This window comes from Physeter macrocephalus, chromosome 8, assembly GCF_002837175.3.
Source record: "Physeter macrocephalus isolate SW-GA chromosome 8, ASM283717v5, whole genome shotgun sequence".
NCBI lineage: Eukaryota > Metazoa > Chordata > Mammalia > Artiodactyla > Physeteridae > Physeter > Physeter macrocephalus.
This window is the reverse complement of record NC_041221.1, coordinates 68101564-68114961: the sequence shown is the minus strand read 5'-3', so window position 1 is coordinate 68114961 and position 13398 is coordinate 68101564. Positions and strand designations below refer to the sequence as shown.

The window sequence follows — 13398 nt, the reverse complement described above, 5'->3', positions numbered from 1 at the left end:
CAAGGAGATCAGCTTGGTGCTTTGTGACCACCTAGAGTGGTGGGATAGGGAGGGTGGGAGGGAGGGAGACACAAGAGGGAAGAGATATGGGAACATATGTATATGTATAACTGATTCACTTTGTCATAAAGCAGAAACTAACACACCATTGTAAAACAATTATACTCCAATAAAGATGTTAAAAAAAATAGGGCTGTCTTGTTGATTTGTAAGAATTCTCTCTATGTAATAGATACTGATAATTTCCACTGCAGGTGAAAGTATAAATTACTACCATCTGAGATTTAGAACTTTATTGAAGGATGACTCATTGATTACTTTTTCAGTACTGTCTAGGTTTAATGGTTTATTAAAAGATTTTACTCTTCTTGAGTTAAATTTGATAACTCATTTGTCCTAGAAAATTATTCACTAAATACATTTTTAATAGTATGGTTTTCTGTTGTAACTGTTTCATATCTCTAATGCTGTGTATTTATGGCTTACAATTTCTTTGTATACCACTGTTTCTTGGATTCCATATCTTCCTGTTTCTTGGATTCATTTTAATTTTGCTGGAACATATCTTTGACTAATTATTTCAGAGGAGATCTCCAAATACAAAATTTCTTAGTCTTTATATTACTGAAAATACTTTTTCTTCTCTATCTCTCTCTTGCTGTACGCACACTTAAATTCTAATTGGCTGGATATAAAAATCTATGTTCTAACTAAGTTTCTCTCACAACTTGGATGATATTGTTCCCTTTCTTCTATCTATACCCAAGGATGCTATGTATGTAGCCTGTTTATGGCCCTCTGAAAATTTTTTATCTTTAAGCATTTGAGTTATGAAATGGTTCCTAAATATGTCTAGCTATGGGTGCTTTATCTATTACTCCTTTTTTGGGCATTTGATTGGCATTTACAATCTACTTTCACCAATTTTTTATTTTGAAAATTTTCAAACCTACAGCAAACTTGCAAGAATAATACAATGAACATCCAAATATTCTAGTTTAACCAATTGTTAATATTTAGCCATATTTTTCTTTTATCTCTCCCAATCTCTGTGTGTGTATATATACCTATATACATACATATACATATATAGGTTTCATATATATGGATTATGTGTATAATGTGTATATGTATAACTGTATAATATATATAATTTTTTGTTGAACCATTTAAGAGTTGCAGACATTAATGTTACTTTGTCCCAAATACTTCAACATATAACTCCTAAAGAACAAAAATGTTTTCCTACATAACTTTAAAGCAATTAGCACATGAAAAACTTTATTTAATTTTGATTTAAATGATTCAATTCAATTTGATACAATGTTATTATTTAATATATATATATTCTATATTCAAATTTCCCCATTTGTTCCAATAATGTCCTTTATAGTTTTTTTTTTTTTACATTGAAGGATCCAGATAAGGATTAAGTACCACATCTAATTGTCATGTTTCTTTATTCTCTTTTAATCTAGAATAGCATCCTTGTCTTTTTTCATTTTTCATGACATTGATATTTTTGAATAAAGAGTCCGGGCCAGTTGTTTTAAAGAATGTCTTTAAATTTGGCTTTGTCTGATTGTTTCCACAAGTCTAGGTTCAGAGTAAACATTTTTGGCAAGAATATAGAAGTGATATTGTGTCCTTTTTAGTGCATTGCATTAGAAATTATATGTGTTTGTCCCATTATTACTGATGTTAGTTAAGTATTGATTACTTGGTTAAGGTGATTTCTTCCAGCTTTTACCATGGTAGAGGACTCTTTTCCCCTTTGTAAATATTAAGTGATCTATGGAGTGATTTATTAAGATGTTATAGCCTTTTCAATATAAATATTTCTTTAGGTTTGCAAAAGTTTTTCTATTTTTCTTAATTATCTATTTCTCTCTGTTTTCTCTATTCTTTAAGAATCCTATTTCATGTTAGAGTCTCTGGATCTTAATTAGACCTATATTCTGTATTCACTGTGGGGGGCTGAGTTCTGGGAGAATACCTAGACTTGATCTTTCAGGTCCCTATTTTAGGCTCTCAGTATTTCCATTATAATAATTGTTAAGAACTGTGAAGAGTCTGAGATTTCCCTCTACCTGTGAATTAACTTGCCACAATCTCATGGATCCTGGAAAGAGACACGAGACTCCTGGGTTAGAGACAAAGAAAATTTAGTACTCACAAAATAGTAGTAGAGTATCAGCATTTGTGTTAATTTCTTGAGTTTTAATTCCCACAGGGAGACACAAGAAGAGCCAGATCATTATACCTCCACACACACACAGGAGACAGGAACCCTGAGATTAAGGATCCTAAGTCTTCTATAAGCATGTCTGCCCTTTGCGCCAGAGGGAAACATTTTCATTATACTGAATCGTAAGCATGCCTTGCTCTGGAGGGGAGGCACTGTCTCTATTTTTAAAGAACATTTACTAAATAAACATCCTTGAAAAGATAGTGTAAAACAAAGGGCAGTCAGTGCCTCACTTTGCAAGAAAAACTCTGTTCCCTGAAATGCAAGAGCCTGAAGGAGAATTGTCTCCCAACACTAATTAACCCATCTATTAAAATTTTATTTGATGGATAACACTTTCATTTCCAACAAATCTGGCTGCTTCCTTTCTGTTACAGTTACTGCTTTTGAGGTATGACAGACCTAAAATAAATCTATTGATTACGTTTATATTTTAAATTCTTCATCTGTTTCTACTTTAAAATTTGTTCATCAAGTATTTGTTGTTTGCATGTTGCCATTTGGTACCTCCCTTTCAGGGTGTTGATTTTTCTTAAAAATCTGCTCATCCCTGGATGTCTGTTCAGCTTTGTCTTTGAGGATCTCTCTTTGCCCATCATTCTGATGAGTATCCTCCTCTGGTGATTGGAAAAGGGGCAGGATGTGTGGCTGGACAATGTGTGTCTAAAGCTTGTCTTCAGGGTGCTTCTCATCTCCATTGATAAGTTTACCTGGGCACACAGCCTATTTTTTGGGTCCCGTGTTTGCTTTGAGTTTCTTGTTTACAACTCCTACTCCAAAGAGATATGTGGAACAATTTAGCCTGGGAAAAAACACTGGAGTCATGTGCTCGCTTTCTTTTTCCTCTGCAGCAGTCCTTATGGAGGATTCGAGCTACTTTACCCTCTGTTCTGCTTTGCTGCCTGGTCCTGACACTCACAGCAGGTGTCCTCATGGGGTAAGCAATGATGGTCTTGGTTACTCAGTGTGGGGCAGCCCAGCTTTTCCTGAATGCAATTTCAAACATTTACTTCCCTGACAGCAGTTCCAGAAATCCTTCCTGTGATTTGTATTTCTTGACTCCTACTTTGAAGTATCTCTGGAATTGATTTTATTTTTGTAGTATTTTTCTCCTGCATGAATTTCTTTTGTTTCTTCTTGAGTTTCTTATTGGTTGTGGCTTCATTTCTTCATTTATATCCACCAATCGAATCCCTGTTGCTTTCTAGCTTTGAGAAATTCCTCAATTTCTGGTTTGTTGAAATCATACTTCCTTGTTTTTCAGGGCCATGGGAGACTGTTTTGTGTCTGCCAACCTCTATTTTTTTTTTCCTCTTACAATTAGTAGGGCTCATTTGACAGAGTTATGGCAAATGGATTCTGAGTAAGAGTGATGTATGCCTCTTCCAGATTGGCTTCTAAAAATCCTCTCATGGGAACGTCCATGCTTTCTTTTCTCCCCTGACAATTGGATGGATGTGGGGAATGGAAAGAATAACAGGGCCCACCCCGCCCTAGCTCTGGCATTGGACTATGACAATGGTGAATAATGAACTCTCTTTGTTCTAATCCATTGAGATTTGATGATGTTTCATGCAGCTGTTACCCTACCCTGACAAATATAAAAACGAATATGGATTTATTCTTTTCATTGTATCTTTTGCTGTTATTTCGATGGGTTTTTAGTAGGAGGGGAAATAGATGTGTGAGTTCAGTCCAACATCTCTGGACAAGCTTCTTTTTCTCCAATTATACTCCCTCTCATTTAACAACAGATGCAGAATGAAAGCAAATTCCTTTGCTTATTCAATAATTATTAATTGAAACTTTATCTGCTCCAGGCACTGTACTAAATGCCGGAGATACAATGGTGAAAACACTCAAGGTGATCAACTCTGGAGAGGACAACAGACAACAAATCAGGTGTCTACTCCTCAATGTAACACGTGCCTGGGGGACACATTGCATGGGCATAGGCCCCACCTTGGAGAGCCAGGAAAAGCTTTCTTCAGGAAAGTCCCATCTAAGTTACAAACCAAAGAAAGCATAGGGTAGACCAGGTGAAAGGGATCGTTGTGGAGTGGGGCAGGGCGGACAATATGTTTCAGGCAGAGAGAACAACTGGAAAGAACTTCCAAGTTCAAGTTCCTCGAAGTAGTTCAAGATGCTGTGTGTGTGGCCGGCAGGGTATGGGGGGCAGTTGAGATGGGGTTGCTGGTGAGACATGAGGCTGGAGAGGCTAGCCGGGCTGGTCCATAGATGTTCTTCTGAGCCACATTAAAAAGTTGGCAGGGGAGCGCCTCATAAACCTGGATGTTGGCCTATCTGAGTTCTGCATCCCCAGCTTCCCCCCTTTGACCAGTTATCCTTAGAAGGAGCACCTGTTTCTAACATCAGGTGGGCTCTCTGCTCTGCTCTCAGGAAAGGGTCAAGCTGCTTCTAGATGGTAACTTCAAGTCAAAGTTTTACTTTGCCCAAGAGTGACTATGCATTTAAAATCATTTTTTATTATGAAATGAAAAATGCTGTCCCCTGAAACATCAATTTCAGGCCTCAGTGAACAAGTATTTTCTTGGGGAGGGGATGGAGGGGGAGGGGAGAAGGAGAACCTTTAGAGCGCCTTAAAATGTCACTAAGCTGGCTTCACCACTGTTGAGAACCAGGATGTCAAAAAGTTGGCCACTTTCCTCAGGGCCTCGCAAAGCTTTTGGCCTTCAGCTCCTTTGGGATTTCCATGTATTTTTAGCCTGTTTATGGATAATATAATAGGCATGTTTGAGGAAAAGTTAAGGGAAACCACACATGAAGCACATACCAGTTTGGAAGGCTAGTTATTCTTATATTTGTGAGAAATGGTCAGTTGTTTAGGAGGAACAAAAACACATGTGATTGTGGGGCAGCCTCAAGAGTCCCACAGAGCTCTTCCACCTCAGAAGTCCTAGGCACTGGCCCCAGAAGACTGGGCTGGGGTCCTTTATTTAGAGTGGAGGCCCCTTTATCACACTCTACTCTGGAGACCTCTTTCCTCCTCTTGATCTCATTTCTCCCATCCTCTTTCTTTTCTATTCATATTTTCCTCTCCATTTCCCCTTCTCCTCTCCACTCCTTGCTTGCCTGCCTGTCTTCAGCCTATAGTGACAGTAGAAAGCATGGCCATAGTGTCTCCTTGGAGGCCCTGAGTTTGGACTCCGATGTCCAGCAGAGTCAATTTTATCCATTTGTGTAAATTTCCCTAGGAATCAAAACAAAACAAACTAATCTTCTCTGAGCTAATATTCTATCATTGCACTATCATTTCCTTGATGGCAGGGGCAAATTTCCTATGTCCTTTGTGCTCCTGACACATTATCTGCTATGATACGATACACAGGGAAGGCTCTCGGGACAGTTCTCATACTGACTGTGAACAACTAAATGAACACAGTTTACATGAGATGTGTGGAAGCTTAACCACGTGGTTACTCTCACTCTCATGCATTTTCATAACGGGTAGGAGATTTATAACTCCATCCAGTGTGAAAAGGACTGGGGAAATGTAAGCTGTTTGTTAAGTAATCCACTTGTACTCTTGCATTTCCAAAAAACATGTAATTTAAATAGAAATAAGTTATATTAGTTCAGTTAGTTGTTTGCCTATATTAAAAAATAGTTTCAAAGGCTTTTCTACACTGTGGTAAGAAGATATTCATAGTGCCATAAAACACAGAGTGGAAAATAATACTTATACCATAAACAGAAATCCATTCTTGCCCATACGCTGGGAAATAAACATTTTCCGATACAGAGCTATTTCCCTCCCCCACCCTGTGTCCTTCTCTGTGCTCCTTATGACACTGTAGTCCTATCATTGACCCCAGAGTAGTAGTCAGCTTGGTGGTTCCATTAGCTGAGTGAGGAAGCAGAATCACAGGGCACAGGAGAAGAGCAGACAATGGAAACACATTTGAGGGAGGTCCCTATGAGGTTTCGCTTCTCCATTTCCAACCTCTAAGGTAGAGCAGAACAATGTGCAGACGGTATTGACTGTATAGTTAATTAATTTCAACTTTCCTTTAATGGGTATCATGGCTAAATCATGCTCCCTTTGGATCACAGCAAAATATCTTATAAATCATTAAATAATCTACAGAGTTTACTTTCCCTCTCATCTTAAAAGTAACTCTCTGAACTTATTTTGGTAAGAAATTAAATATACAATAAATTTTAGCCATTAAACGTGGTATTTTGGAATACGCACACCAATCATTGTCAGATGTGTGGATAAAATTCAACTTATGGTGCTAGTATCTTTCATTTCCTGATTTGATATGTTCTCTTGCCTTTCTCCAATGTAGCTTAGTGGGAAATGGTCTGGTGTAGTGGAACAATCATGAACTATGCAGTAGGATTAATGTGCTCTGTGACCTTGGACAACAAGTTACCTCTTTGAGCCTCAGCTTCTCCATCAGTAAAATGGGAAAAACGATACTTGAGGATGAAATAAGATGACATGTATAAAGCACCTGGCAAGTAGAAAGTATACAATAAGTGGAAGCTATTATCATTGCTGTTATCCTAGTCCTCGGCTGACATCTACTTTGACAAAAGGTGGTGAATATTGTGTCCTGTTCACTCTTTGGTATTGATATATGAGGACACGGAGACAGAGTAATAGATGGTGTTAGATTGCCCTTACATTCCAGAAGTTGGTTATATTTGGGTTCTTCAGATAGTCCAAGTTGTTCTGGTCTTGGGTCCTTTTCATTAGATACCAATGTTTATGAAGTTGTGTCCTTCTTGTCATTAAATCTCAGATTAAGTTCTACCTTCTCGGAGAGCTTTGACCATCCCTTCTAAAGTAGCCACCCAGTCATGGTCACTTTCTATTACATTACCTATTCTAATTATTGACATTGTAATTTTAGTGTTTGGGATTTTTACAAATTTTTCCCCCTATTTCTCTGCACGAGACTATATACTCCATAAGAACAGGGATCTCTTCAGCCCTTATCGTTTCAGTCTCCCAGTAGCTTACATAGGTGCTCAACAAATATTTGTTCAAAGAACAAATGCATGCTTCCACTCATAATTTGAAACATAATCTATTTTAAGATTTATTCTACTTCATTTCTTCAAACCTAATGTTCTATTTTAGTATCGATTGCCTCATTACACTGGAAAATAAGGCTTTACTTGTGGTTTTATTCTATTTCTGTCTTTGCATTGCTTGTTTATTTTATTGGTGGGTCATTTTCTTTACATTTCTTAATAGGAGGCTGAATACCCTGGAGCCTTTACTGCTCATATTCTATTCTTTGTCTTAAGTTTATCCTGTATTTTGCTGGATGGATGGCGGTTTATTAATTTCTTATGAGAGCATCTTGAGCTCTCAACTCCCACTAGATTTTGACATTTCTCTCTTCTTTCCCCTTTTGTGACTACATTTCCTCTGCATTTTTTCTCTCTTTATATATCCTGGTGGCACATTGCAGGGGAAGAACCCATCTTATCTTAGGGGGAGGAAGGGAGAATGGTATACCTCAAAGGACCTGGGGACAATCTCGCTGTAAGTGATGGCAGAAGAGTGGAGCAGAGTCAGAGAAGACCTTTGAGAGAGCAAGGAGAGATGAAAATAAAGATGAAGGAGCAAGTTCACATGTGAAGGGGGGCTGCACCGGAGTGCTCTCTCTTCTCTGCTCCTTTCAGAATGGGAAGGTTGTCAAAACTGACTGACTGGGGAGAGAATGGGAGAGAGGAAAGACGTGGTCAAAACGGCAGGATCATCCAATCCTCTTAGAAATCTGGCTTCACTTTCTGCCAATAGAGTGAATGAAACCCGCGGTCGCATTTTATCTGGTGTCAGGAAACAGGCATTAATGGTCAATATGATACATGGATTCAGTTGTGGGGAAAGACTTCCTACCTAATTAACTGTGAAGAAGTGAGAGAAACTATTTTTCACTATAAACATAGAAATTAGACTTTGTCAAGTAATGGCCTGATCTAAAACTTAAAGTGTTAAAATATGAGATTACACAATGCCTGAAATTATTCCCATTTGTCAGCTTCTCCACGGTTTTTCAGAACCACACTCTGCATGGTATAATCCAATAGCCTTTATTAAATGTGGGTTTTTACCTCATATTACCATAATTTACTTTAATTTTGTTGGCCATGAAATAAGACTATCATCTTAGTACTGTTTGTCTTCATTTTTTTTGGCAATAGCATGATCTTATAAAGTATAAAAGATTTCCAAGTAGATTGTACCAATCAGACTTATGAGACAGCAAAAATTCAGAAACATGGTGCATGCAAAAAGCATGAAGTTCTACTGAAGAAGTTGTTAAGGGCAAAGGATACTTATAATTTGCTTAATTGGGAGAGAAGGACAATCTTCATTATTAAATTCAAGCTTTCTGCAGAAAATGAGATTCAAAATGATTTGAGGCTTATTTTTCCCAGAAACAAACCATACTCCTCGCCCCTGCGGTAACGTTGTGTGACCTTTTTCTTCAAAGAGTAAACACATGACTACTCAATACAATAGTAAAATTAAATGTGATATTCAATTCTTTCTGGACTTATGGTGGCAGTCAGGGAGGTAATTAGAAATAAAAATAAATTAAGGGGCTTCCCGGGTGGCGCAGTGGTTAAGAATCTGCCTGACAATGCAGGGGACACGGGTTCAAGCCCTAGTTTGGGAAGATCCCATATGCCACGGAGCAAGTAAGCCCATGCGCCACAACTACTGAGCCTGCGCTATAGAGCATGCATGCCACAACTACTGAGCCCGCGAGCCACAACTACTGAAGCCCGTGAGCCTAGATCCCGTGCTCTGCAACAAGAGAAGCCACTGCAATGAGAAGCCCGTGCACCATAACGAAGAGTAGTGCCCACTCGCTGCATCTAGAGAAAGCCCACATGCAGCAACAAAGACCCAAGGCAGCCAAAAATAAATAAATAAAATAAATAAATTTAAAAAGTAAAAGTACAGAGAATTGCAAAACAATTTGGCTTCAGAATCTAATCACAACAAAAAATTGACCAGAGACTCTCATATAGAGCCCAAATAATGACTCAATTACAATTCCTTTTTTTCCTTGATAGAAGACAAAGAGTAAAGAAGAATTGGCCAAGCTGTGATAAGAAATTAGGAGGGAGAAAAAATTAGCTAATCTAAAAGTTATCAAAATACCAATTTTTACCATAGCATTAAAAGAACATACCAGAAAGAGATTCTAAGCAGAAAGAGATTTCGAGTGTTATAGACTAGAATGGGAATCACCATTCCCCTAAGTCTCTGAGGACTATACTCATCCCTCAGTATCTGTATGTGTGTGTGGGGGGGAATGGGGGGTTGGTTCTAGGACTTGCCATGGACACCAAAATCCATGGATGCTCAAGTCCCATAGTTGGCCCTCTGTATCCGTGGTTCCATATCTGTGGATTCAAACAGCCATAGATTGTAAGCATAGTACATGATCTGCGGTTGGTTGAATCCGTAAGGGCCAACTCTATTTGATTTCTTGAAGGGACTGAGTGAGCTCATCTAGATAGGACCCCTCCTAGTCCAAGGTCACACTAGAGATACCACTGTTTGGATAAAGAGTATATTATCTGGCATCTTAATTCTTGGTAGACAGACTTCTGTCTAGTGGTGATAAAGAATAAAGCATACAACAAAGTTGAAAGTATGTACTTAGGTGAGTAAGAATAGCCAGGTGAGGGCTTGAAAGTTTCCATTTTTATACATATGATGGGGTGATTTCCTTTTGTTTCAAAGGTAGCAAAACAGTTATCCATCTTCAGTGTGTTTCAGAATCACCTGGAGTGCCCCCAGATTCTGATTCAGTGGGTCCTGGACAGGATTCATGAGTCTCCATGTTTATCCAGCACCCTGGATAATTTTGAAGCACATTTTCTAAGGATTTACACTTTAAGTAATAATGATTTTAGAAGAATCAAATAGAAATCCATCTGGAGACTTAATCCTACAATGGGGAGAAATCAAAGATTCCATCAGGTATATTCTTTTTAGAGTCATACTTAGAGGGTTAGGTGCTAGAGCAGGGAGCAGAGGTTTATTATTTTTAAAGGAAGAGGCACAGAAGGACAGGGATCAGAGACAGACAGTGAAGATAGGAGGCAGTGCAGACCACATGAGCTGATCAGTTAAGAGATGATGTGTTTTTTATTTGTGTGGTCAAGACCAAATACGATAAGGAAGAACCTGGATGAGGGAATCCCTTTTACTTTTAAGCAGAGAGCTAGCAGAGAAGAGTCTTCCTTTCAAAAGTCATTTGTGAAAAGACAGAAAGTAGGAGTGGATGGCAGGGAGACCAGGTGAAAAACCAAGGAGTTAGAGTGAGACAGGAAGTGGGGGTCACATTGTGTTACGGACAATCATCCAGGGAGATTTCAGGGGCAACACGGGCATGAAATACTGCAAGCACAGCCAATGCAGACCTGGGGAAAAAAATGACCCATACCCAGTCTAGTCAACCATGATTAGAAAGAATGCAAATACTACTGTGTGTGTGTGTTCATGTGTGAATGCACGTGTGTGTGTGTGGGGGGGGTGATGGTGGTGGTGTATGAGAACAGAGTGGACTAACAAAGACTTTGGGCCAATGACAACTGTTTGGGTCATCAGTGTGTCTGAGTATTCAATTTTCTGATCAGGACTCCTGAGTGTCAAGGGGATAATCTCTCCAAACATGAAGTAAAGGTGGAAACCCATGAAAATTCAGCCTTTAGAAGGAAAAAGAAAAAGATAATATTCATGTTTCGAGAAAATAATCTCTCTTTGGAGCAGCATAGCATAATCTTACTTTTAGTTCTGACTTGTGCATACATATGTGTGTATGCAAGATTTTATTTTTACAGGTACTTTATCATGTCATCTAGTTCCTCTCAAATTGCATGCTCATTTGATTTCATATCTCTTCTTCAGCTGTTTCTTCACCTGAAAGGTCTTTCTTTTTCCTTCCCTATCTGAACCCTATCCTCACAACCTAGCTCAAGTCCCACCCTTTCTAAAAGATTTTCCCTGATTATTACAGTTTACTGACCTTTTCTATCTCTGAATTTAAATCATAGACAAAGATTACCTTCTGTGCATCCCTCTATTTCTTGATCTCAAGCACAAAATGTTTGCATTCAGGAGGCTCCCAAAAATTATTGTTATGAATTAGCCAAGAAAATATAGATTGAATCCTCCAGTGACAGAAACTTTTGGCTTCCTTCCCAGCATCCATTCCATTCCACCCTGTCCCTTTATGCAATAGCCACTGGTTGGGTGGAGTTGACTCCTCTCCTAGCTCCAGGAATGGGCCTTGATTGCCTAAACCAATCAGTTTAATTCCATCCCCTTGGCTACTGTGATTGGTTCAAGGGTAGACATGTGGTCTGACCTGGTCCAGTTAGAACGAAGCTCAGGACATTTGCTAGTCTATAATGGGAGAAATTCTCTCTGTATGCATATGTGATGACTGAAACTGTTGGAATCAGTTTGCAAATGTTGGGGAAGGGCAGCTTGAGGGTAAAGTCAACCGCCCCCACCCCAGAAAAGCAGAACATCACTCAGAATGTGAATCAGAAGTCTGATCAAGCCATGCTGAAGCCACTGCTGCCTCTAGAGGTTTCATTCATTTAAGCCAATATAGTCTCTTTATAGCTTAAACCAGGGAATGAGATTTTGTTTGTTGAGTTCCCCCTATTTTTAAATCTTTGGGACACAACTTGTAATTTGTCGTCTTGCAACCAAATACATTTAGGGAAATAGCAGCAATCTTGGATAGCATTTTCTACCCTAGTAAGATCATTATATATTTTTGCTGCCCATGCTGATTCTAGCCAAAGTCATGTTCACAAGTGGTAAAATAATAAATTTGAGAATTGTTTCTACCACAATTTCTATTCAAGATGGTCTATGTTCTTATGTACTTTGATAGTACTGATATAGACTTCTTTTATTCATTTATATCAAACATTTCCTGAACATTTATATCCATTCCAATTGTGTGTAGATAGACAAATGGTACATATAGGCCTTTGCAAAAGATGAGGTTTTGTTTAACATTTCTCAGTGTTTATGGCAATATATTAAATGAAGATACCTTTTCGATGAAATTGAAGAGACCCCAGCAGACATATGGATTTTAGCATCTCTGTTGTGTACATTTCTAAGCAGCATTGCAGCTGAATGTAGAGCCGACAGATTTCTGGATGGATCTCACCACCTTCTGGGCTGCAACAGAATGAAAGAGAAAAGCTGTGAACATTCTCAAGATTTCACTCATCAGCCATTTGTCTCAGCTCTGAGAGGGGAAAATGCCCACTAAAGATTTCTAAAGCCTTGGGTCTAAAATATAGGACTTCTTGCTTTCAAACCAATAACCAAGGTCACAGTTCTTACATAATTGTCTTTCTGAATAACAGCTCTTAATATTTTTCCCCTTCAGCAGCAGATTTCTGCTAGGAGCTTAAAATCATAAATGTTTTAAGTAATTGAAAATATCAGACATTTTCAATTTAACTGTTGGAACAAACTTCCAAAATACATTTAAAACATAAGACTATCCTAGCTTGCAAGAAGAGATTAAAAACTTTTATTTTTAGAGAAACTAACGAAGAGCTATTCAGTTACCAGTTAGAAGATAGCTCTTTAATATTAAGGCCCTAGCATAATATGGTTAGAGAGCCAAGATACAAATTATTTTTATCGGTCTTTTGTCTCAGTCTAAAGGACATCCTTTATTGTTTGCTATGGTTAATTTATCAAAGGCTAAGTGTTTTTAGTGAAAAAATGAAAAATTTATGAAAAAAGAAAAGTAATAAAATTCTAATAATTTTGCTTAACAATCTAAGCCTAAATAAACACTGAATTTATGCTCTAAAATTTATTATAAAGTACTTGAGCCTTTCTCTATTAACTGTGGTAAAGCAAACAAATGTGAATATGATAAAACGTGGAGTGATCACTTTTCAAGAGGAGAGAAATTAGTTGTTGATAGAACACTTTATTTTATATGCAGGTAAAATAGTATGTATTGAATAAAGCAAACTAAACAAAAGGGATACAATTTAGAGATAGACTAGAAATGAAAGAAGTCTAAAAGGGAACTGTGTCAAATGTCCTAATGTGTTCTTTATTTTTATCTCCATTCATTTAAAATGCAATGAAATCT

The 13398-nt window shown here is 38.0% G+C and overlaps 1 protein-coding gene across 1 annotated transcript in view; it reads right to left on the bottom strand.

The window, feature by feature from the left end:
* The window catches only part of RGS7BP (regulator of G protein signaling 7 binding protein), a 20904-nt gene extending 8513 nt beyond the window's left edge, over positions 1 to 12391 (bottom strand). The window contains exon 1 of the mRNA XM_007121633.1: positions 12328 to 12391. Coding sequence (XP_007121695.1) covers positions 12328 to 12391 — 64 coding nt within the window. The remainder of the gene's footprint in view (positions 1 to 12327) is intronic.
* Between the last annotated feature and the right edge of the window lie 1007 nt (positions 12392 to 13398).